Genomic DNA, 23482 nt, shown 5'->3' on the forward strand with positions numbered 1-23482 from the left:
CACAGGAGTGTCCCAGCCTTCAGATATGAAGACTGAGACTAAGTGAAGGAAACCTGCTCAGGCCACACTTACTCGAAAGACAGAGCCAGGAACTGTCCCAAGTATCTGTGGTCTCAAAAAAGGTGCATCAAAATGTGTCTCTTATCCTGGACTATTCCTAACAAGCCCTTGGCCAATAACATGAAGACTCAGCGTGTGGTTGAGGCCATCACTGTCTGCCACAAACAGGGAAGACAGCACAGGTAATTGGGAATTCTGGAAAGAAGATGAGCTTTCTGATTTTCATGTCTTATACAGCAAAAAGTAATATAATAAAGGTTCAGTGACCTAAGAGTTAAAACTAACACTATTTATAACTCATGTAAGTATTAGAGGAGTCAAGTTCATAGAATTTCACTGAATTATTAAGTAGATGAGTATTTTTCTTAAGACCTTCCAAATATGTCTACTAACTTTTATACAGACTAGTTAAAACTTAATAAACACTTGAGTTTTATTTGAGACAAAAATTATTCAATTATGTCCATTACAGAAAAGAAACAGAGAAGCAGGTGGCGTATTAAGAATAATATGCTTTAAAAAATAAAATAAAGAATAAAATTTAAGATTAAGAATGTCTTCTATAAGTTAGACTGGAACCGAATAGAAGAAGAATAGCTAATCTAAAAAATAACACAATGATATTTCTCGAAAACCTTCAACAATTTCTCTACTATTTACAGAATGAAGTCTCACAGGCCATTCATAAAGTGCTTTCTAAGAGCCATTTCCAATACACTCTGTTTGGAATCATTATTTCTCAGCAAATCACACACATTTGTATGGAACATCTTCCTTTCGTATATCTTCTTCCTGGAAAGAAGATCTTTTCAGACATCACTAGCATTAAGTTGTATATTTTCTTTAAAGAACAGATCAAGATCCATTGCTTCACGGCTCTGCTTCCTCTAAATCCTACCACACACATGCATCAAGTTCTTTGGACACATAGTATAGACCTCTTTATATAGTACATATTTCTCAATTAGACTTTAAGTCCCTTAAAACTACAAAATCTTATTATTTCATAAGCCCAGCCCCTATTTCAGAATATACATTTTACCTTGCTTTCTAAATATTTAATATTACAACACATTACAATACAATCATATTCCTAAGTAATTGGAAAGGCTCGGGAAACCTCATTAACATCAAGCCAGGATACATCCTTATTGTTTTATTTCTAATGTACATCAGATATTTATTTTTACATGTATTTTATTTCAGTAGCAATGCAGAGTTAGTAGGGATAGTCACAGTAAGCTTCGCTGAGCAATACTGTTGGGCTAGGTCCTAGAAATATAAAAAATTTTAACATGAAACACGGTTTTTCTGCCAAAGGAAATGACAATTACTTGGCAGAGCCTTCCTGAAAGTAGTAGCACTTGTGATTTAAATAAGGAGGTTATGTTTGACATTTAAATCAAGAGGAAATGAAATTATACATGTGAAGTGAAAATTGATTTCAAGGTAGCGAAACTGTGAATAAAGAATTCTGGGTGGGGATCAGCTAATTTTATATTTTTGAATAAAATACAGGATGATAACTATAGAAAAACAGAGCATCAAGGGATATATATCAACACAGTGTCTCCTGTGCAGCCATTTGTCTCCGTTTTTAATGCCCAAAGCAGTGGCTAGGGGAAGGGCAGCCACAAGCCAGTTGTCACAAGAACATTCAACCCACTCCAGAAAATGGCCTCTTTAAAATTGATCCAGCAGAATCTTTATTCAAAAAACTTCTTTAACTGCAGGCCAAAATAATACCGAATACATAAGTAGCTTTAAAAATTTCTCTAACATTGACTTCACTTTTTTTCCAATTTCCCTGAATTATGTTTGATATTTGAGATGTTTTGCATGGAGTTTCTTCTCTTTAGGATGTGTGATTCCCATTCTGTACTGTTCCTTAAAACTTTTTGACTTTGAAATTGAAATCAGAAAGCAATACTGACATGTATATGTCACTTTTAGAAAAATAAGTATTCAGTAAGTGTTATTCAATTAATTACATTTCCAAAACTGAGAGGGGCCCAAGTATAACTGGAATTTTGCACCAAGGAACTTATTCTCAGAAATTTCAACTTACATCCCACAAATATGCATTCTTATATTCCCACTGGATAATATATGCAATTTCTTCACGAGTTTCACTTAATTTCCTCCTTTGTGCTACACTGCATTGCTTAATTTGTCCTCACAGTCACCATGGAGCTGATGTAGCTTCCTTCATAAGGTGTCATCTCAATGAAAATCATCTTCTACAACAAGCCAGCTTCAGTTACCTAATTCAGACAACCCCTCCTCTATCAACTCACAATGTCGGCATTTATCACATAATTATAATAGTGTGAGTTCCTGGCTATCACTACATCTTGACTGCAAATCCCTGGAGAGAGACCATGTCCCATTCATCCTTGTTTCCCAACACCTAACATAGGAACCGTCACTCAGTAAATGCTTGGGAAGGTTTCTGACAGACTGGGAAGAATTTACTTGTCAGCATTTCTGAGAACAAGGGAGATGGGTGTGTCTGGCTCCTGAAGATTGGCGTCTAGGATTCTGGAGGAGCCCTCCCGTTGTTCTCTGCATTTTCCACCTCACTCCAGAGAACCAGGAATGTCAAGACAATGAGGAAGCTCAAAGACGCATTACAGGTGTTAGAGGGAAAGAATTCTGCTGTTTCCCAGTATGAAAACTGCTGATGCCTAGAAAGGGTTTATAAAGAATCTCATTGTCTTAATCTCTTTGTCCCTTGTACAAGAATGCTGTACAGGATTTTCTTCATTACATTGCCAAATCAACAGGGATTAAAAATGACACCTTCTAGTTCTGCAAAGGGATCCTTGTCTAGTTGAATGAGTTCTGTATATCAAAATGAAATGCCATGGTAACCAGTAAAAATACCTTCCACTGAATTAATCTGCAGTAGATTACTTTTTCTATCTTACAGTTTTTTTGCTTTAGGCTTTTTACCTACCTATTTTAACCCAATATCCTTTCACAATGCAGTAGAAAATGTGTAATAAATGACAGAAAATAATATGTTTGAAATATTGGTTCAAAGCTGGTCCATATACAATTAAGTCTCAGTTGTGATGGGTTATATTCCACAAGCAGTTAAAGGCAGAGTAGTATTGGGAAGCTATCATTCATGCATTTTACCCTCTTAGCTTATTTTTCTACTCATGAAATAAATGGAAAAGGGATTTAACTTTTGAGATCATTTAAAATTATAATTTTTAAAGGAGATAAAGGCAAGGGCCATTTTGAAAACAACTGAGCTCATTTAAATGAAAGTTCTTTGACGAAAGTTTAATGTTTCTCTAGAGTTTTAAAAAAAGAAGAAGAGAAGGGAAAAAAAGTAAAAGTGGTCATAAGTCTGTGAATTTAACACCCCGCTCTCAATTCCAGGAGAATTTCACATCTTGCTAAATAATGCTCACTTTCAAGCCTCCTACTCCAGCAGTGAAAGTGAAAGTGAAGTCACTCAGTCGTGTCCGATTCTTTGCGACCCCATAGACTGTAGCCTACCAGGCTCCTCCGTCCATGGGATTTTCCAGGCAGGAATACTGGAGTGGGTTGCCATTTCCTTCTCCAGAGGATCTTCCCGACCCAGGGATCAAACCCGGGTCTCCCACATTGTAGGCAGACGCTTTACCATCTGAGCCACCAGGGAAGCCTGAGGTAAATCAATGTATCAGCTTCCAGACCTTCCATAAAGCATGTGCTTTATCAGAAACATGAAGTCTGGACACAGCACAGTCAGGAACATATACTAGGAAGGTGGCACAATTGTTCAAACACTTATTTTAAAAAATTAAACAGATAATTCAGTCACATGCCTGTAATTGACATTCCAATGTCTCTTACAACATACTAGATGCTTATAATTCCTTGGCAAGAGTTGAAAGAATGTTCTATGTTCTCACTCACTGGCCTAAGGCGACTTTCCAGCTCCCTGTTTTCTTCTCCCAGCACAAAGGAAGTTTAAAAATAAATAGATAAAGGGATAACAATAAAAGAAAGAAGTTCAAACTAAAAAGCCAAATAGATCATAAATATGTTTCAGCTGGTAATAACTAGATGGGTAAATAAGAGAGGATGAGATTAAACCTCAAAGGTTAATGCCTCTCCCCAAGCCCTAAGAGGAGGCAGTATTTCATGGATGATGAAAGACTCATCAAACATTTGATTAGTTGATGTGATTAGCTGCAAAATCAGTTCTTAGTATTTGAATATATATAAAACAAACAATAATTCTGTCATTGAAAACAAGCTGTAGGGTAAAAGAAACTCATGTAACATTTGACATTTTTAAGGATACATGTTTTATGAAGTAATGAAGTCATACTAACAAACAGTGCAAAACTGTGCCATTTGGGTGGGCAGATAGAACAGGAGACACAGATCACATGCGAGGAAATAAATCTATAGCTTCTCTAACTTAAAAATTTTAGGAACACAATTATAAAAATCATATATAATTAAAGAACTAAACAAACATATAAACAAATTTTCAATGAATCATTTTCTATGTTATCCAGATAACTTATACTGGATACATGTTTTCCAGAAAAATGCCTGAAGAACTTCCTTACCTTTGCACATTCAGCTGGAGTTCTGGCAATAAAGGCTATCATCAATTTGCAGCGTAGTAAAATGTTTGCATGGATGTGATGAACAATAAAATTATTAGAATAATTTAAATGCCCATTTCTTCATCAGCCTAAGTGCTTTTGTGATTATGATGCATATGTGTGAAGGAAGGCACAGTGGCTCCCAAATGAAAAGGCTTCTTTTAAGCATACGCTAACTCAACACTACTCTACATCTGAGCATAAATGAAGATAAAACACTGTACATTATGATTCAATTAAAAACCTGCAAGATACGTTACCTGCCGCCTCGAGCACTGAAAGGCACTACATGGATTCCCAGAGGCCCTCCATCGTTGGGGACTTGTACGAGCTTTACCATATCACTGTGAGACAATGATGAATGAGGGAGCATGAACATGTACTGTCACAAACCAAACCAAACCAAACACAAAACTGCAACGGCACAGACACACAGTAAACAACAAAAGAGGACAAAATGAAAATTCCAAGGGGCACACACGCATATACATTCACATTCTGGAAGAGAAGCATGGTGATGAAAGCACATTCAACACTACATACCTGCACGCTAGTCTGATGGCATGGGAGGGGAGCAATCATCAGAAATAACTACATTAAAAATCACCCAGGACATTGCTCTTCTGTATAGTCCAAGTCCACATTTTGTAATCAGATCTCTAGACTTGCACTAAAAGTTTCCCATCCTAATATCTAATCAAGAATTACAAAGACTAATGGGCTAAAGAGGTTTTCATTGCACAGCACTTTATAATTTACAAAGCGCTCCTGCACAGGTCACCTCATTGATCCTTCCAATAGCCCAGTAAGGGCACAGCTCTGCCGCTGCAGGTAGCCGTCCAGATAGGATGCCACCACCCTTACTCCTAACAGCCTACCTGCTGTAAGCTCACTCCACGTGCAGGTGACACAACCCCAGTGGACACCCATGAAAAATCAAACAATTACCTTAAGAGTGTTTGTAATTGAACTCTAAAGTCTTTACGCTATTTATATGAAGTTACACGACTTCATTTGTAGACTTCTACTACATAAGTACAGTACTTTAATATTAATATCATAAGCCCAAATTTACTGCAAATTGGTGTAATCAGGAGAATGTAAATTTTCTAAACCATTTCAGTGAGATTTCACTTTCTTTGTAGATATTTCTGTGGGTATAAGCACGGCACAGAAATCTAAACAGTACTGATCCAATGATCAATATTTGGAAATACTATTTCAACTAGATATTAGGTATCTAGTTTAAGGAAACCTGGACAAACATAAGTAACTACCAATGGACTTGATCAGGATCCCAGGACAGTTCTTATGCACTGGAAAATGCCAATACTTCAACTGTATGCCTTAAATAAAAACCTGAGGCAATCCTATGTACTGTAAGTACCCTGGTTATGTAATACAAAGACTCAAGAAAATTAAAGATAGGAATATCAAACAAATCAAAATTGAAAATATGTATACAGATTTAATCATATACACTACTTAGGACATTAGTTAATATCCTAATTAGCTAAATTAACATTTTGTCATATTGCAAAATATTTACTAAAGTAATACTATTTACATGGATATTTAATTTTTTGATGTTTTCATAGAATGTCCTAAAATCCTATTTCAGATATCATTAATAGCATTTGAACATCTATTTAATGTTTGTTTGTCAACTGAGTATAGTATGGTATTTTTAATACATTTATTTATTTCATAGTCTTTCTCAAAAGAACTACAACAATACAAGTATTTCTTAAATGTAATTACTTAGAGAGCACTGGGTGCTGAATATCCAAACATAATCTGATTCGGGAGCCTGTTCAATTTCACTGAGAAAATTCTTATAACCCTTTCTTGGAAAACCAAGAAAAGACAAAATTAAGAGTCTAATTATTAATATCTCCACTCCAACTTTTACCCAAAGTCAAAGAAAAAATTTAGAATGACTGCTCTAAGGTAACTCAGACGAAGTCTTAAAAACATCTTCCATTCAAACCTGACGTTATTTAAGATAATTGCAAAGTTGTGACAATATATGAAAGCTTTTCTTTGACCTTTTATACTTAAAACATGTTCAAGGTCCCTAACCTCTTACAAGGTCCCCATCAAATATCTTGAGAGATACTATTTCTTCAAATCAATACAAAACATATACCTAAATGACTAATGCTTACCGGATCCAACTAGTTTTTCAAGTAAAGTATGGCTACAACATCTTTTTTAACTTGGCAAAGTTGAAGAACAAGCAAAACACTGACATACAAAAGCAACCTGCAAACAGTGACAGAGCCACGAACGTGACAACGTCTTCAGTCAGACACTGCTTCAGACTAGCATTTAATAGCACTTGCCAAGGCATGAGACTCAGAGCAGGTACGTGGGAATTTCCATGCTATCGTTCTTACATTATACCATTAACTCAGTAGATGAAAGATGCTCTTTGGAAAACAAACCAGTGCAAAGCATGTTTTAAATAAGCACAGACATTCCACATGCCATACGCTTTCGGAATATTCGCTGCCATCAGTGAAGCTACACGGATGTTACAAACTTAGCTGAGATTGTCAGTAACTTACTCCAGAGAGAAGTTGGGGATGTTCTCCACACCAGTGTCGGCGTGGCCCACGGGTTCCACGCGACTGCTATCTTCCTCTGCGACATCCTCATCCTAAACAAAGAGAAGCACACCCTGGGTCAGGTTTACTCTTACAAAGTGCATGAAAAGAAACTGGATAAAACTGGAGTCTAACAGGCACTGTGATCACATTAACTACGTCTCTTGTCTAGTGAGGATGACCTTTAATGATAACATGGGTTTGAACATGTGAAAAGTTGCATTTTAAAGCAGTAAGTCTCCTGAGTTAGTATATCCCAGGGGGTGAACAAGATGCCTCTGCAATAAGGAAAAAAAACATTAGGACTTATACCTATGTTAACTTCTTGTCATTTTTACTTCACCTTTTGGTATATTTAATATGTAAAAATCAAACCCAAGATGGCGGAGCAGAAGGACATGCGCTCATCTTCTCCTGCGAGAATACCAAAATTGTAACTAGCTACTGAACAATCATCGACAGGAGAATGTTGGCACCCACCAAAAAAAGATACCCCACAATCAAGGGCAAAGGAGAAGCTGCAATAAGATGGTAAGAGGGACCCAATCACATTTAAACTCAAACTTCATACCTGTCAGAGACGGTTGGAGGGCACAAACAGAACCTGTGTGCACCAAGACCAAGGGAAGGAGCAGTGACTCCCACAAGAGACTGCGGCAGACCTGCCTTTGAGTGTTTGAGGGTCTCCCTGCAGAGGCATGAGTCAGCAGTGGCCTGCCGCAGAGACAGAGGCTCTAACAATGGCAGTCCTGGGAGTCGCAGCGTGTGGCATTAAGTCCTCTTGAAGGAGGTGACCATTAGCTACACAATAGAGCCGCCAGGCGGGCGAGTCACAAACTGGAGAACAGCTATACCAAAGAAGTTCTCATACTGCTGGGAAAGTTTGAAACCTCACAACAGACTTCTCTCACACCTGTACATGACTACTGGAAAAATTGTACCTTTGACTATATGGACCTTGGTTGGCAAAGTGATGTCTCTGCTTTTTAATATACTGTCTAGGTTTGTCATAGCTTTTTTTCCCAAGGAGCAAGCGTCTTTTAATTTTATGGCTGCAGTCATTGTCCCCAGTGATTTTGGAGCCCAAGAAAATAAAGTCTGTCACTGTTTCCATTTTTTCCTCATCTATTTGTCATGAAGTGATGGGACCAGATCCCATGATCTTTGTTTTTTGAATGTTGAGTTTTAAGCCAGCTTTTCCTCTCTACTCTTTCACCTTCATCAAGAGGCTCTTTACTTCCTCTTCACTTTCTGCCGTTCACGTGGTATCATCTGCAAATCTGTTGCTGCTGCTGCTAAGTCGCTTCAGTTGTGTCCAACTCTGTGCGACCCCATAGACAGCAGCCTACTAGACTTCCCCGTCCCTGGGATTCTCCAGGCAAGAACACTGGAGTGGGTTGCCATTTCCTTCTCCAGTGCATGAAAGTGAAAAGTGAAAGTGAAGTCACTCAGTCCTGTCCAACTCTTAGTGACCCCATGGACTGCAGCCTACCAGGCTCCTGCATCCATGGGATTTTCCAGGCAAGAGTACTGGAGTGGGGTGCCACTGCCTTCTCTGTCTGCAAATCTGAGGTTATTGCTATTATATACTCGGTGTCCCTGATGGCTCAGTGGGTAAGGAATCTGCTTGCAATGCAGGAGACACAGATTCTATCTCTGGGTCAGGAAGATCCTCTGGAGGAGGAAATGGCAATCCATTTCAGTATTCTTGCCTGAAAAATTCCATGGACAGAGAAGCCTGGCAGGCTATAGTCCAAAGGGTCGCAAAGAGTTGGACATGACTGAGCGACTAAGCATACATGCATGCATGCATACTACTGCTCTGAATATACTACAATGTTATAATATACAAATAAATGTACATTCGGAGAAGGCAATGGCACCTCACTCCAGTACTCTTGCCTGAAAAATCCCATGGATGGAGGAGCCTGGTGGGCTGCAATCCATGGGGTCACTAAGAGTTGGGCACGACTGAGCAATTTCACTTTCACTTTTCACTTTCATGCACTGGAGAAGGAAATGGCAACCCACTCCAGTGTTCTTGCCTGGAGAATCCCAGGGACGGGGGAGCCTGGTGGGCTGCCGTCTCTGGGGTCGCACAGAGTTGGACATGACTGAAGTGACTCAGCAGCAGCAGCAGACTTAAACACTTTATCCTGTGAAATGTCACATAAGGTTATCCTAAGCCCACTGACTGATCATTTAGAGGTAAAGGCAGTAAGATCTGTTACAAAGGACCAGGTGCACAAAAAGGGACAAAGAGTAAGCTAATCAACTCCCAGCGTTGCACTCTTCCTTTCAGAAAGGCAGAGTTTTTTAGTTTGTTAAAAAAAAAAAAAAAAAAATTATATTCCAACATGTTGTAGAAATTGAGTAAATACGCCAGTGCTTCGAAAAGTACATGTGGAATAAATGTGATGGTTCATAAAAGTAAATGAAATGTCACCCAAGAATATACTTCTCTTTGTCATCTTGTCCACTGTCTTTTCACTAAGCAGTTCACTAACAGTGATGCTGGCTTTGCAGGATCATCTGAATAAGGATAAACATGTCTGATGACATCAATGGTTTTATTATCCAAATTAGAATACTTAGAAAAGACTCAGAATCTCCAAACACAGTGGCTGACTTGGGCTTTACTTTGGCTCTTACACCCAGCAGGTAGTATCCCAGCAGGTAGTATGCAAGTATTTGCTAATGAAAACAAAATCATCCTCAGGAATCTCTGGAGTAACATGCTTCCAAATACAACTCAATAAAATTTATTTAATTTACATCTTGGAGGTTTACATGTATAATTTACATACCCATAATTTGTTAGGTTTATCTTTTTCTACTATATAAACTTGGTAACAGTGAGCTTATATATGAACTTATTAAACCACCTAATGAGAGTCTACCATTACAGAAAAATCGTATATTTTTAACTCATAGTATAAATGTATAAGCCATTAACAGAGACATCAATCAACAAAACGATAAGCAATGGCTCTAAGTTCAAGATAGAGCATCAAATATATTTCAAGTCACTAAGGCAATATGAAGGCAAGGTAGCTGGTAATGCCCAATTGACATTTCCTCTGAGAATCCAGCAAAATAAGAAGCTGGATGTGCCGAGTTCTTCTATGAGTTTACATAGATTCCATGCATCCTCAATGGTGGAGCACTGCGTGAGGCCAAGCTACTTGAAGATTGATGGTCTTGTGCTTTGAGGGGCTCTGCTATGTCCTTCTTAGTCATTTATCTCTTTTAAGCACCATTACATAATACATTTCAAAGGTGAACCAGCATCTTGAACCTGCCTAAGAGTCACACTTACAATGTAAACAACAAACTCCCAAAATTAAGCTTTTCCACTGGGGGTTGGGATAGAGAGGAGAGAAACACAGTAGTATATAAATCAGGTGGAAAACATACAAATAGTTTATGGGTTAAAGACATTTAGTTTCAGGATTCATTAATAATTTAAGCACTGCTGAAGCACCACCACGATATACAACTGGCAGAAACACCTATGCGGCACTGGGAGACAGCCACATAAATGAAATGCCCCAAACTACAGTGATGAAACAGCAACTGATAACTGACCCCTTCACTGTTGCCACAGTGGCCATTATCAGGGCCCCAAGAGCATGGAGAATATTATTTCATGTCGCTGCATATGGTGTTCAGTTATTTTGCAAAATTCACTACCCTGAGGCTGGGCTGCAATTGCTGTGGGAACTACAGTTTCTGAATGTGTACACATCAACTCCTATACTGCTTTATTTTGTTGTTTTGTACTTTTAAGAGGGGCTGAACACAGTCACTTTTAACAGGAGTTATACACTGAATTCCACTGTAACCGCAGTAAATGAAGCTCAGTCATGAACTATGTCAAATCAAGATGGAAGGCCTAGAGTATTAATTTAAACTATGTAGTGTGAAGAAAAATTTTCAGGCGAGTCAATGTACTTTTTGTCCTATCCTGTTTATTTTACAGTAGAGAATAGTGGTTGAGAGCTCAGTTTCAAAAATTAAACAGACCTGGATGTGAAAAGTGAGTGTGCCATCTGCCAATTTTACATCTTTAAACAAGTTATATACCCCTTCTGTATTTCTATTGCTTTTTCTGTAAACTAGGAACAACAAAACCATCTAATTCTTCTTAAGATTACTGAGAGGAATAAGTAAGATAACCCACGTCACAAATCATAAGATAGTACCTGACACATGGTAATGGACAATAAATGTTAGCTGTTATTGAAAAGAGAAACAAGGAATACATGACATATAAAACATACCTCAGGAATTCTTTTAGGGTAATGTTACACAACTATAAGATATTTTAAGAGTATATATTCACCCTTTCATACTTTATGCCTTGCAGTAAAATTTAATATTAAACATATTACCCACTCAATTAAATACAGAATGTATCATATGCATTTTAGAAAGTTGCATAAAACCCATAATTTCTTGCACTTTGCTGTATACAAAGTACTTTCATCATAAAAGGGTTTCAGAATGAGAAAACATATCAAAAAGTATAAACAACTAAATGCTTCATTGTTGTTGTTCATCCACTAAGTCGTGTTCGACTCTTTGTCACCCCATGGACCATTAGCAAGCCAGGTTCCTCTGTCCTCTACTATCTCCTGGAGTTTGCTCAAATTTTTGCCCATTGAGTCAGTGATGCTCTCTAACCGTCTCATCCTCTAATGCCCCATTCTCCTGTTGCCTTCAATCTTTCCCAGCATCGGGGTCTTTTCTAATGACTTGGCTCTTCACATCAGGTGGCCAAAGTATTAGAGCTTCAGCTTCAACAACAGTCCTTCCAATGAATATTCTACAATCCAATAAATGGCAGGAAAAAGAAAACCCCATGGGTTGCTAGTTGAGGAAATTTTCAGAGAGGAAACAGATTTGAAGACCTGTGACGGGGCTATGATTTCATCCTGCTTGAAAGCTCTAAGTTAGCCTGCCACATAGCTTCATGGGTGTCACAGAGGACACCTTGGTTCACAGACAAAGGACAGTTCATTACAGCAATGGAATTAGCCAGACTATCATCCATTTGTGTACTGATTCCTAAGCTAAAATTCTCAAAGGTGATATGAAGAGGGCCAGGGGCCACCGGTCTACATGGGAGAAACTGAGCCCAGGGAACTGGAACCCTTTACACAAACAGTCTGCATGCCTGCTCACTGCTTTGGAAGGAGACACCATGTCTATCTTCCAAGGTTGTTTGCTGTACACACATCGTTGAAAGAAGAGTGCAGCACAAAGGTCTTCATTCTCAAGATGTACAGAAATACAAAAGAACCATGGAAAATTATCTCCCAATAACAGAATTTAATCTGAGCATTGCCAAGTGGTAGCATCTGTAGGCCCCTGGGGGAGGGCATGGCAACCCACTTCAGTATTCTTGCCTGGAGAATTCTATGGACAGAGGAGCCTGGCGGGCTATGGTCCATGGGGTTGCAAAGAGTCGGAAACGACTGAAGCGACTGAGCACACACACACACACAGCATTTGTATGATCGCTAGCAAAGTAAAACTGGGAACATGCTCTATGATAAGAATGTCTTTTGAACAGTAAACATCAAATTCTACTACATGAAAGAGTTAAATCCTCTATATCAAGGGAAAAACATATTTTTCAACAATATGCCCAACCAAACAAAAATAAAAATCAAGTGTGAAAAGTAAAACAAACAAACAAACAAACAATCAGACAAGTAAAGTCTTTACTTCCCCTGGTCCCTTTCCTATAAAATTATTTTTGGATGCCTTCCAGTAAAACCCAGAAAACTCAATGAGACAATGGACAGAACCCAAGGTAAACCCAGAATATGGTGACAGTCCAGAGAAGATTAGAGCAGCAGGACACAGAGGTCTGGGAAGTCCGTCTCCATGAGAAAAATCTTAATAATAATTACTCTGATATTTTTTAATATTTGGGAGATATTTCCAGAGATCTGATAGAGAATGACGGGGCAGGACACAGATTAAAGATATAGACAGAGAAAACAAACCAAATTGTCAAAATGCCAAAGCAATTAGCTCCAAGAACAGCGAAGGGAAATGTGTAGGAAAGGAAACGTAATCAGAGAACCCACTCAGCTAAGCCGCGAGCAGCTCTCACATCGCCATATAACGTGACACTGGGTATTGATTCCACTTGGAATTTTCATGTAACAAGACTTAGAGGAGGGGAATCGGGAAGGTAAAAGTGGCATTAAAGGGAAAACCCCATCTTCCATAATGACAAATCAAAAGATGTCAATAGCTAGTAACCACAAAACGACAACATAAATACTTTATTCAGAAACATGGAAGTAAATACCAGAACCAACCAACATCTGCATAGATTGGGTGTTGCTGCCTCCAGTGAGAGGGGCTGGGGGAACACAGAGAGTGCTAGTTTTTTCATTAAATGCCTTCCAGTATGCTGTATTTAATTTTAATTTAAATCTGGCACCAGGTTTACTTCAAACAATAAAAGATAGGAAACCCAACGTGCCAGGAAGGCAGTATCGTGCTCGTGTCCCTGGCAGGTGCCGTCCTGGAAGATGCCCATGACCTTCTCCTATGGGTCCCCCAGATGACAGTTCAGTTGCCCAGGAAGACACTTACAGGGGCTGGATGCAAAGTGCTGCCCTGGCTCAGGAGACTCCTGCCTCAGAGAAGCCAGTATGTCCCATGACATCACCAGAGGGACAGCTGCTTGTCAGATAGTTACAGTGTTTCCAGTCCAGATACAATTTACCAATCAGAATAATTTAATTACCATACAAAGATGGTTCACAGAAACCTTTATCAGATTTCCAGGAACAGGGAACAAAACCAAACCAAAAACCTCACCAAAGTTTATACTCTCGTGCAGAGGGGGAAATAATTTTTGTTAACCCTTTATCTGTAATATAATACTGATCTAAGCAACGTTTTTAAGATGGAAGAGTCAAGTAGTAAGAGGAGAGGGAAAAAAATGAAATTAGGCTAAATCCTTAATTATCTTTTTAATTTCAAAAATTATCTAGTTGTATTTTTTCCTTCTTGGGCACTAAATATTTTCTCTATATTCACAGATTTTTGTTAATGATATCTATCATTAACAAAAGTGGATACTATTGCAAAATAGTACAGAATTGGTAGTTAGAACACTTAAAATCTGAATCCTGCTTCCATCATTCATACAAGAGGATAAACTTTGTAATCGGTTTGTTTACAAAACAAGGAAAATTGTCTGTTTTATGGAACACAATAAAAATTTACCCAGAAAGCAATCACCTGCATCTCTGCATTCATACTCTTGAGTTCTGAGGATATAAATATTTTGAATAGCTATTACTTTAAAGAAAAGCCTACAATTTCAAGAAATAATTTACTTACTGTCTAAATGTTTTTTAAAAACTTAAGTAATACTTGCTTACTTAAATTTCCATCATACCAATCTGATTTTTATGTTTAGGAAGCAAGAAAGGAAAAGAAAGTTCTGATGATATCCTGCTAAACAAATTTATAATATTCTTCCTCAAATGTTGTTATTATTATTTTTCATGTAAAATAATTTAACCAGTTCAATTACACTGCTACACAAATGCTCAACTAAATGATCTTTTTCACCTTTTTGGAGTTTTGGAATTCCAAAATTTTCCAAATTTAATGAGAGAGACGTTAACTCTTAGTGAACCATAGCTTCCAGAGAAAGTATTTACTTGAATGTTGACAGTATGAATTAAACCACTTTGGGGGATCACATTTGGTGGAAAATAAATTCTGAGGAGAATCTGTTTCCAAGTCCCCTGAGTATCACAAATTGGATTCCAGAAGGCTTTTGTGTTAAGGTTGCCACTATTTGATTAATTAGCCTAATCCCCAGGGAAAAATAATTTTCCATCATATGTGGAAAACAATTGAAAACATTTGAGGGGGGAAGGGGATTTCACTGTTGAAAATGATAAGCCTATAAGCAAACTTCCAAAGAAATAAAATCAGGAAATGTGTAATATAATTTTATTTGAAGATCATTGTATTTTACTACAGTAAAAGCACTTTTAAAAAAAGAATTAGAAAAGACAGTACTAGATACTAAGCAAGACTTTTAAAAATAAAACTGTCTTCTTATACTATAGAGGGAAAATTATAGCTATTATACCTTTAAAGGCAGTACAGTTCACCTTAATATAAACTTGCTCCATAGAACTCCAGAGTTCAATGTCAAATAACTTTGCATTAAATGAAGAATAATTCAGTACCTGTGATGTTGAATAATATATGTGAGTTGCCCACCCTCAACAGGATGCCTAACGCCCTCATCTCAAGTTAATACTCATCAAACGGAATGGCAAACACAGTCCTGAACACAGTCCATGAAATTTCCATTTCCCACAGAAATGAAACATTTCCTGTCTTGAAATATACACAACATGACTCCACACAACCCAAGGCAAGAGAAGAGTCTTTTAGAAGAAGAACAGATGGTGCTGATTTATGAAGCTATCTAACCACAGAGAACAACAAATAGTATGTATCTTTGCACCTGTTACATGCACAGTGGAATCCTGAAATTAAGTTTCAAAATCTAAGCTTGCTTCTTATAGATTATTAGAGTTTCTGGGGGTGGAGGTATCCTATCGGGCATACTTAGTCTGACATCCAGTCATATGCAGGAATCTTCCTCCACGATTCCTGTGCTCCAAGACACACAAAGGAAGCCTTACTAAGTATCAATGGGTTCAGTAACTAACTCCAGCATCCCACCTGCCTGACTCCTAACATATTTATCCCAAGACTTGATCACTATCATCACTTCAACAATATGGAAGTCATTTCTTTTGCAGGAAGTAGCTCTCACTGCTCAGATTCCCTACCACACACCAAGGGCTAAGTGTATCCATTAGGTGACTTTAACCAGCGTAATCAATCTGGTTCAAGTGTGGCTTCCTTATCAGACTAATACCCATTGGATTCTTTTGAACATTCCTGAAAAAAATACTCTAATTTACGGATTGTAGAAACGTACTGATTTTCTGATCTGACCAATTTTGCTGTTCTAACTAACATTTAATCCTTACAGAGGTGACATTTTAAAATGCTTTATCTTCAGGGTGAAATAAGTGTAATACATGAGTAAGTAAATATCTAGATTTATATTTAAAAAACAATTTATAACTATTTTCTTTCAAAAAATCAATTTCTCCTTGGCTTAAAAATGATTTCAAAATTAATCATCAATTTGTTAAAGTAGAAACTTGTTGTTCAGTTGCTCAGTCGTGTCAGACTCTTTGCGACCCCATGGACTGTAGCACACCAGGCTTTCCTGCCCTTCAATAACTCCTCAAGTTTGCTCAAACTCATGTCCATTGAGTTGATGATGCCATCCAACCATCCCTTCTCCTCCTGCCATCAATCTTTCCAGCATCAGGGCTTTTCCATTCATCATCAATCTTTCCATTCACTAAAAGGCTCTTCAGTTTAAATAAACTTTTACTTAAATCAGTAAGAAAGAAAAAGTCTAAACAAATATTTCTTGCTACACATAAGGACAAATCACTTCTTCGAAAGGCAAGGCACTTATGTATTTTAAATTTTATAAATTTTAATTAACAAAAAGTGATAATTGCTAGTATATACTGAGGACTTCTGATGTGCCAGTTACTAAAGAACACACTTCTCTAGTCCTCAATACAATCTCAATTTAATCAACAATACAACCCTTAAATATATTTCAGTAAACAAAACAGATGGGATCTTTTTTGTGAATTAAGTTTCTGCTAGTCTTTTTTCAATGATAACTGAGCTAACCATGTGATAAGTTCACAAATCTTTGAGCACAACGTAACTTGGATAACAGAGCTGTGTTGCTGACATGCAAAGTATTCTTTAATAAAGTTTACTGAATGCTCTACTTGAAATTATAACTAGACATGTAATGGATCCATCCAGTACATTAATCCAAATTAAAGAAATACAACATTCTCCATCTCATGAGCTTGCTGGAATAGATTCATGGCTATCACTACATGCAAAACATCCTACCTATTAAAGCAAAATTTTTAGGAAAAAGAGAAAAGAACTAGTTTTATGAAACATCTATAACACACAACAAACTGCCTATACAATCTTTCATTTAATCCTCACAACAAGGCAGGAATTCTTATTATGAAGAAATTAGGCCTAGAAAAGATTGCAGATTTCTCTGCAGCAACAGCCCTGTGATTTTGAGAATGGTCTTATAGCCTGTGGTTCTTTGGTTTCGCTCTTTATGACCCAGAGAAGAGGAACCAAGCACAATTCAGTACTGGATGTGACCCTCGCCAACTAGTAAGTCAGGGCCAGGGTCTGTGAGAAAATATGATAATAATCATGTTGTAACAAATATTAAACTCTGAACATATAATAAATGTACTTTCATATAGAGTGAGAATTACTGTTAAAATATTTTTGTCTATGAATTTTCATTTTAGGCTGTTGTTCGGTAGCTCAGTTATGCCCAACTTCCTCTGACCCCATGAACTGCAGCATGCCAGGCTTCCCTGTTCTTCACTATCTCCTGGAGTTTGTTCAAACTCATGTCCATTGAGTCAATGATGCCATCCAACCATCTCATCATTTTAGGAGAAACATGTAAATAATGGTCTCCTAGGTGGTGCAGCGTTAAAGAATCTACCTGCTGATACAGGAGACCTAGGTTTAATCCCTGGGCTGGGAAGATCCCCCAGAGAAGGAAATGGCAACCCACTCCAATATTCTTGCCTGGAAAATTCCATGGACAGATGAGCCTGGTGGGCTTATATAGTCCATGGGGTCACAAAAAGTCAGACCCGACTGAGCAAACAGCACACACACATACATATAAACAATGAACATCAGGAAATCTTACCAGTTATCACATCTGGATGGCAGTGATTTTTACTGTGTCTTTATAACATTAAGTACTTTTACAATGAGCATAAATCTTTTAGAAATAAAGGGTATTTTTATTTTTTAAAAATGTTACAAAACCTTCATAAATTGCTTTTTATTATGCGATATCGCTACTTTGTAACTCCTTTGAAAAGTGACTCTACAAAAAATTAAGGATCTAGAACGAGACTTAGAACATTATAGGTAAGTAATAAGATGGAACTGGGCATTGACACTGAATGTATATCGTACTGAATCAGCTCCAGCAGAGGGCTGTTGTTTTTTTCTTAATCATTTTGGTATAGAATCTGAATGGTAGAAAAGTTTAAAAAAGGAAGATTGGTAAGATGCCATATCAAATAAATTAGAAGAAATTTCAATTAAAAACAATCGAAAAAAGAGTAAAGAGTGAAGAAGAGTCCCTACAAGGCAAGTTCATCACTGAGCTTTGTGGTCCATAAAAACCTCACATTGCTTCCAACGGGGACTAACATATGTTTATTTAACCCTTTTTCCTTGATGATAAATATATATTTCACAATTATTAATTTTGAAGGGCTTATTAAAAAATGTTTGTAGTCCTCAAAGTTCTACACCTCATTATTTTAAATTGTTAAGAAACAAGTAAAGAACAACACATGGGTCCCATAACAAAATCCACTCGTGTAAACATCTATTAGAGTTTGTACTTTATTACTTTCCAATGAAGTCTTTTAATTCACATAAGAAACACAGTCATTAACTTACTTGAAATGGCTTAGAGAAAGTAGCTTTCCAAAACCAAAAATTCCTCAATTTCCTAGTTAAAGTCAGTGACGCAAAAGCTAGTTGGTAGCTTTCCTGGGGATCAAGAGATCGTATTCTCAAACAAAACCAAACCTATTATGTGTTTAAAACAAGGCACATGGCCATGATGACTAGTCTGAATGCTCAATTTTAGATCATGGATCAAAAGTTTATAATAAATGCAGAGGTTAACATTGATAAAGCTAATTAGCGATGCATTGTTGCATTGCCCTAATGCTGAAATGTGACGCAAATACCAAACAAAAATTAAGATGTTAAACAAATACGTTAATTTAAACTAATAAACATGTTACAGTTGTTTTGGAACCTTAGTGAAAGTAAAAGTCACTCAGTCGTGTCCAACTTTTTGCAACCCCATGGACTATACAGTCCATGGAATTCTCTAGGCCAGAATACTGGGGTGGGGGGCCTTCCCTTCTCCAGGGGATCTTCTTGACCCAGGAATCAAACTAGGGTCTCCTGCATTGCAAGCGGATTCTTTACCAGCTGAGCACATTAGCCTTGTGGTTAAAAACGGAATCTCCATGCAAAATGGTTTTGACAAATGATGTCACTTCTCTGATTTAGTTGACTCATTTTATAAACTGACAAGAATAATATAATACTATCTACTGATAATCTGGTGGCTCAGACAGTAAAGCATCTCTCTACAATGCAGGAGACCCAGGCTCAAGCCCTGGGTTGGGAAGATCCCCTGGAGAAGGAAATGGCAATCCACTCCAGTACTATTGCCTGGAAAATCCCATGGACAGAGGAGCCTGGTAAGCTACAGTCTATGGGGTCGCAATGGAGAAGGCAATGGCAACCCACTCCAGCGTTCTTGCCTGGAGAATCTCAAGGATGGAGGAGCCTGGTAGGCTGCCGTCTACGGGGTCGCACAGAGATGGACACGACTGAAGCGATTTAGCAGCAGCAGCATGGGGTTGCAAAGAGTAGGACACGACTTCACTTTCACTTTCACTTTTAATCTATGAGGATAAGTTAACATAAAATGCTTGGAATACTGCCTTCTACATAAATAAAATAAGACTAAAACTTCATGTATAGCATGTGACTTCATATATAGAACAGACTCTCTGTTCTAAGGTTTAAACTTCAGAAATATTTCAACCAAAAACAGTCTGGAGAAACGGACTATTTAGGAAGAGTACCTGCTCAGAATATCCCTTTCAACACACTTATCACTATGGAATGAGAGAAATGAATTAAATGCTGGGAAATCATTTCATTAGGATTAATAACCACATCATTTGCTTTTGATTACACAATTTGATCCAATTATGTCAGTTCTTTTGGTTTCCTCAGGTTGTTCCCTTGAGATATAATTAAAACCAGAATTTGTGATTTGCACATGGCCTAAAAAACTTGAGCTCATTTTGTATCAAAGACTGCCTTATCAATATTTACTAGAAAGAGAGATCTTCAGAGCAAGAGGCTCATTTTATACAATTTTCAGTATAAAATGATTGCAGCAGTGATAGCACAAATTAAAATATTAACAGAAAATGTAACAGATACCTGGGACTTTCAGTTACAAAAATAAAAGTCTTGAAATACTTAAGATTTTAGGTCATTCATGGGGATAGAAACTGTTTGACTCTTGAAATATTTACTCCTGAATGTTGAGATAAAAGAAGATCAAGTTGTCTGCTACTTGGTCATGTATGGATGTGAGAGTTGGACTGTGAAGAAAGTTGAGAGCCAAAGAATTGATGCTTTTGAACTGTGGTGTTGGAGAAGACTCTTGAGAGTCCCTTGGACTGCAAGGAGATCCAACCAGTCCATCCTAAAGGAGACCAGTCCTGAGTGTTCATTGAAAGGACTGATGCTGAGGCTGAAACTCCAATACTTTGGCCACCTCATGTGAAGAGTTGACTCATTGGAAAAGACTCTGATGCTGGGAGGGATTGGGGGCAGGAGGAGAAGGGAACGACAGAGGATGAGATGGCTGGATGGCATCACCGACTTGATGCACATGAGTTTGGGTGAACTCCCGGAGTTGGTGATGGACAGGGAGGCCTGGTGTGCTGTGATTCATGGGGTCACAAAGAGTCAGACACAACTGAGTGACTGAACTGAACTGAACTGTGATTCAGTAGAAAACAGACTTCGTAACTGATAACAAACTTAAATAAAATTTAAGGTATTAGACAATCCATGTATTTTTTAAAAGCTCAGCAGCTATCTTCAGCATCACAACCCAGAGCAAGGACTTACTTCACCCTTGTGAACAACTTGCAGTATCTTCAGATGGAGACAATACAAGGGAAACCTTCAGAAACCTTTCACACTTTCCCTGTAGAGTCAGCCCAGATTAGCTTTAAATCTAGAATACCAAATACTATTTCCTATTCAAAACCCTGAATCTGTCATTCCGCAATTTCTAAAATAAGTCTCACAGCCCTTTCATCCTGATTCTTGCCTCTCTGTGAGCCCTAGTGGCCAGATCCCTTCTTCCTGAAGTGCCTTTCCTCTCTCCCCTAGGCATTAAATGTGAAACCCAGCCTCCTCAGGGCACACTGGCCTTTGTCTCTATTCTCCATCATTTTGAAAATCATCTCCACATGAGAATTCTTGGTCAAAATAGAACTACAGGTGGTTTTTGTGCCTGCACATATTCTTGAGGATAGCAATCAGATATTAATAAAATTCCAACTTCTTAAAATCATTAAAAAGACACTATTACTGGTGAAGCTATGAAAGTTATATAGTTGAGTCAAACATGCTTGAGGAAGTCAGAGACCTACAATCACAGAACTCACTTCTAACAGTCTAAAGAGATACCATCAAGGTACAAATGTATGTTAAAAATAGCAACACATATACTGTCCTGCACACGTCTAAGGAGCAGGTGTCTTCTCAAGGCACTTAATCCATGACACCCCAAAGAATACTTGCACCCTGCCTGGCTTTTCTGATAGGACTGCAAGTTTGAAAGGGTTAGTTTCACATCATATCCTCACGTGCTTCCTGATAGCTCAGTTGGTAAAGAATCCACCAGCAATGCAGGAGACCCCGGTTCGATTCCTGGGTCGGGAAGATCCACCAGAGAAGGGATAGGCTACGCACTCCAGTATCCTTGGGCTTCCCTTGTGGCTCAGCTGGTGAAGAACCCACCCTCAATACAGGAGACCTGGGTTGCAAAGATCCCCTAGAGGAGGGAAAGGCTACCCACTCCACTATTCTGGCCTGGAGAATTTCATAGACTATATAGGCCATAGGGTTGCAAAGAATCGGATGTGACTAAGCGACTTTCACTCTCCTCAGGTCAGAGTCCTGAGGAGACTCACAGCAAGGTCACTGAGAAAGCACAAGGAGATGGACCTGAACCATCCTAAGCACAGCTCTTTGGGGGGCTCCAGCGGAGAAGGTTTGGGCAGACACTGAAGCTCATTTGGGCTACACAGAAGTCTGATCATCCAGGTTAGAGAAAAATTCAATACAATGACGGGCTCTCAAAGCAGAGACCTGGAGGGATAACCAAAAAATTAGAAAATGCCATGAACGTGTGACATGACTAGGAGTGTGCTAGAGCTGGCTCTCCAAAAAAAAAAATTGTTAAACAGGAAAAAGACCTTATTTGTAATGTTTGCCAAAACAAATACTCCCCCCACGGCAGACTGCAAACCACCAATATCACGTCACTGAACAGTGTGGAAGACATATGACCTTTGGGTAGGAGCCATCTATGATTACCCAGGTGGGACTGGGATGAGTGAAAAAAAAAAAGAGCTCTTAGCAGATTAATAACAGATATTAATAATATAAAAATACCAGCATCATTTTTGACAGTTAATCATACGTGGCCAGAATACTGCTTAGTTTTATATCCTAACAGGGCTATTCATCTATCAGATGTTTATCATTTGAACCAACTAACAGATGAATTATAGATCTCCTATGATGGAGTTAGGTCCTAACAAACCCACAGGAAGTCAAAAATATTGTTAAGTCCAAAATGCATCTAATACTCCTAACCTACTATCACAGCTTCAGTTCAGTTCAGTTCAGTCGCTCAGTTGTGTCCGACACTTTGCATGCCAGGCCTCCCTGTCCATCACCAACTCCCGGAGTCCACCCAAACCCATGTCCATCGAGTCGGTGATGCCATCGAACCGTCTCATCCTCTGTCGTCCCCTTCTCCTCCTGCCCTCAATCTTTCCCAGCATCAGGGTCTTTTCAAATGAGTCAGCTCTTCACATCAGGTGGCCAAAATATTGGAGTTTCAGCTTCAACATCAGCCAAGCCTGATTTACATGTGCTCCAAACACATTAGCAGAGAGTTAGGCAAAATTATCTAACACAAAGCCTATTTCATAATAAAGTGTTGGCTATCTCATGTAATTTATCGAGCACTGTACTGAAAGGGAAGAACAGGTGTTTGTTGGTGTACTGATTGTTACCTCCTGGTCACACACTGACTGGGCGTTGTGAATCACTGCCGCCGCCCAGCATCACAAGAGAGAATGCGACGGTACATGACTAGATCCAAATTCA

General features: G+C 38.3%; 1 protein-coding gene across 32 annotated transcripts in view; it reads right to left on the reverse strand.

Annotated features, from left to right (window-relative positions):
- The window catches only part of PARD3 (par-3 family cell polarity regulator), a 579687-nt gene that overhangs the window by 252699 nt on the left and 303506 nt on the right, over window positions 1-23482 (reverse strand). For 30 of the 32 annotated variants that reach the window (XM_044928201.2, XM_044928189.2, XM_044928196.2 and 27 more), the window contains 2 exons: window positions 7250-7341; window positions 4940-5023 (listed from right to left, as the gene is read on the reverse strand). In XM_044928201.2, the coding sequence (XP_044784136.2) occupies window positions 4940-5023; window positions 7250-7341 (176 nt within the window). The remainder of the gene's footprint in view (window positions 1-4939; window positions 5024-7249; window positions 7342-23482) is intronic. The other 2 variants (XM_044928208.2, XM_044928194.2) reach the window with 1 other exon arrangement.

Source organism: Bubalus bubalis, chromosome 14 (genome assembly GCF_019923935.1).
Source record: "Bubalus bubalis isolate 160015118507 breed Murrah chromosome 14, NDDB_SH_1, whole genome shotgun sequence".
NCBI classification, from domain to species: domain Eukaryota; kingdom Metazoa; phylum Chordata; class Mammalia; order Artiodactyla; family Bovidae; genus Bubalus; species Bubalus bubalis.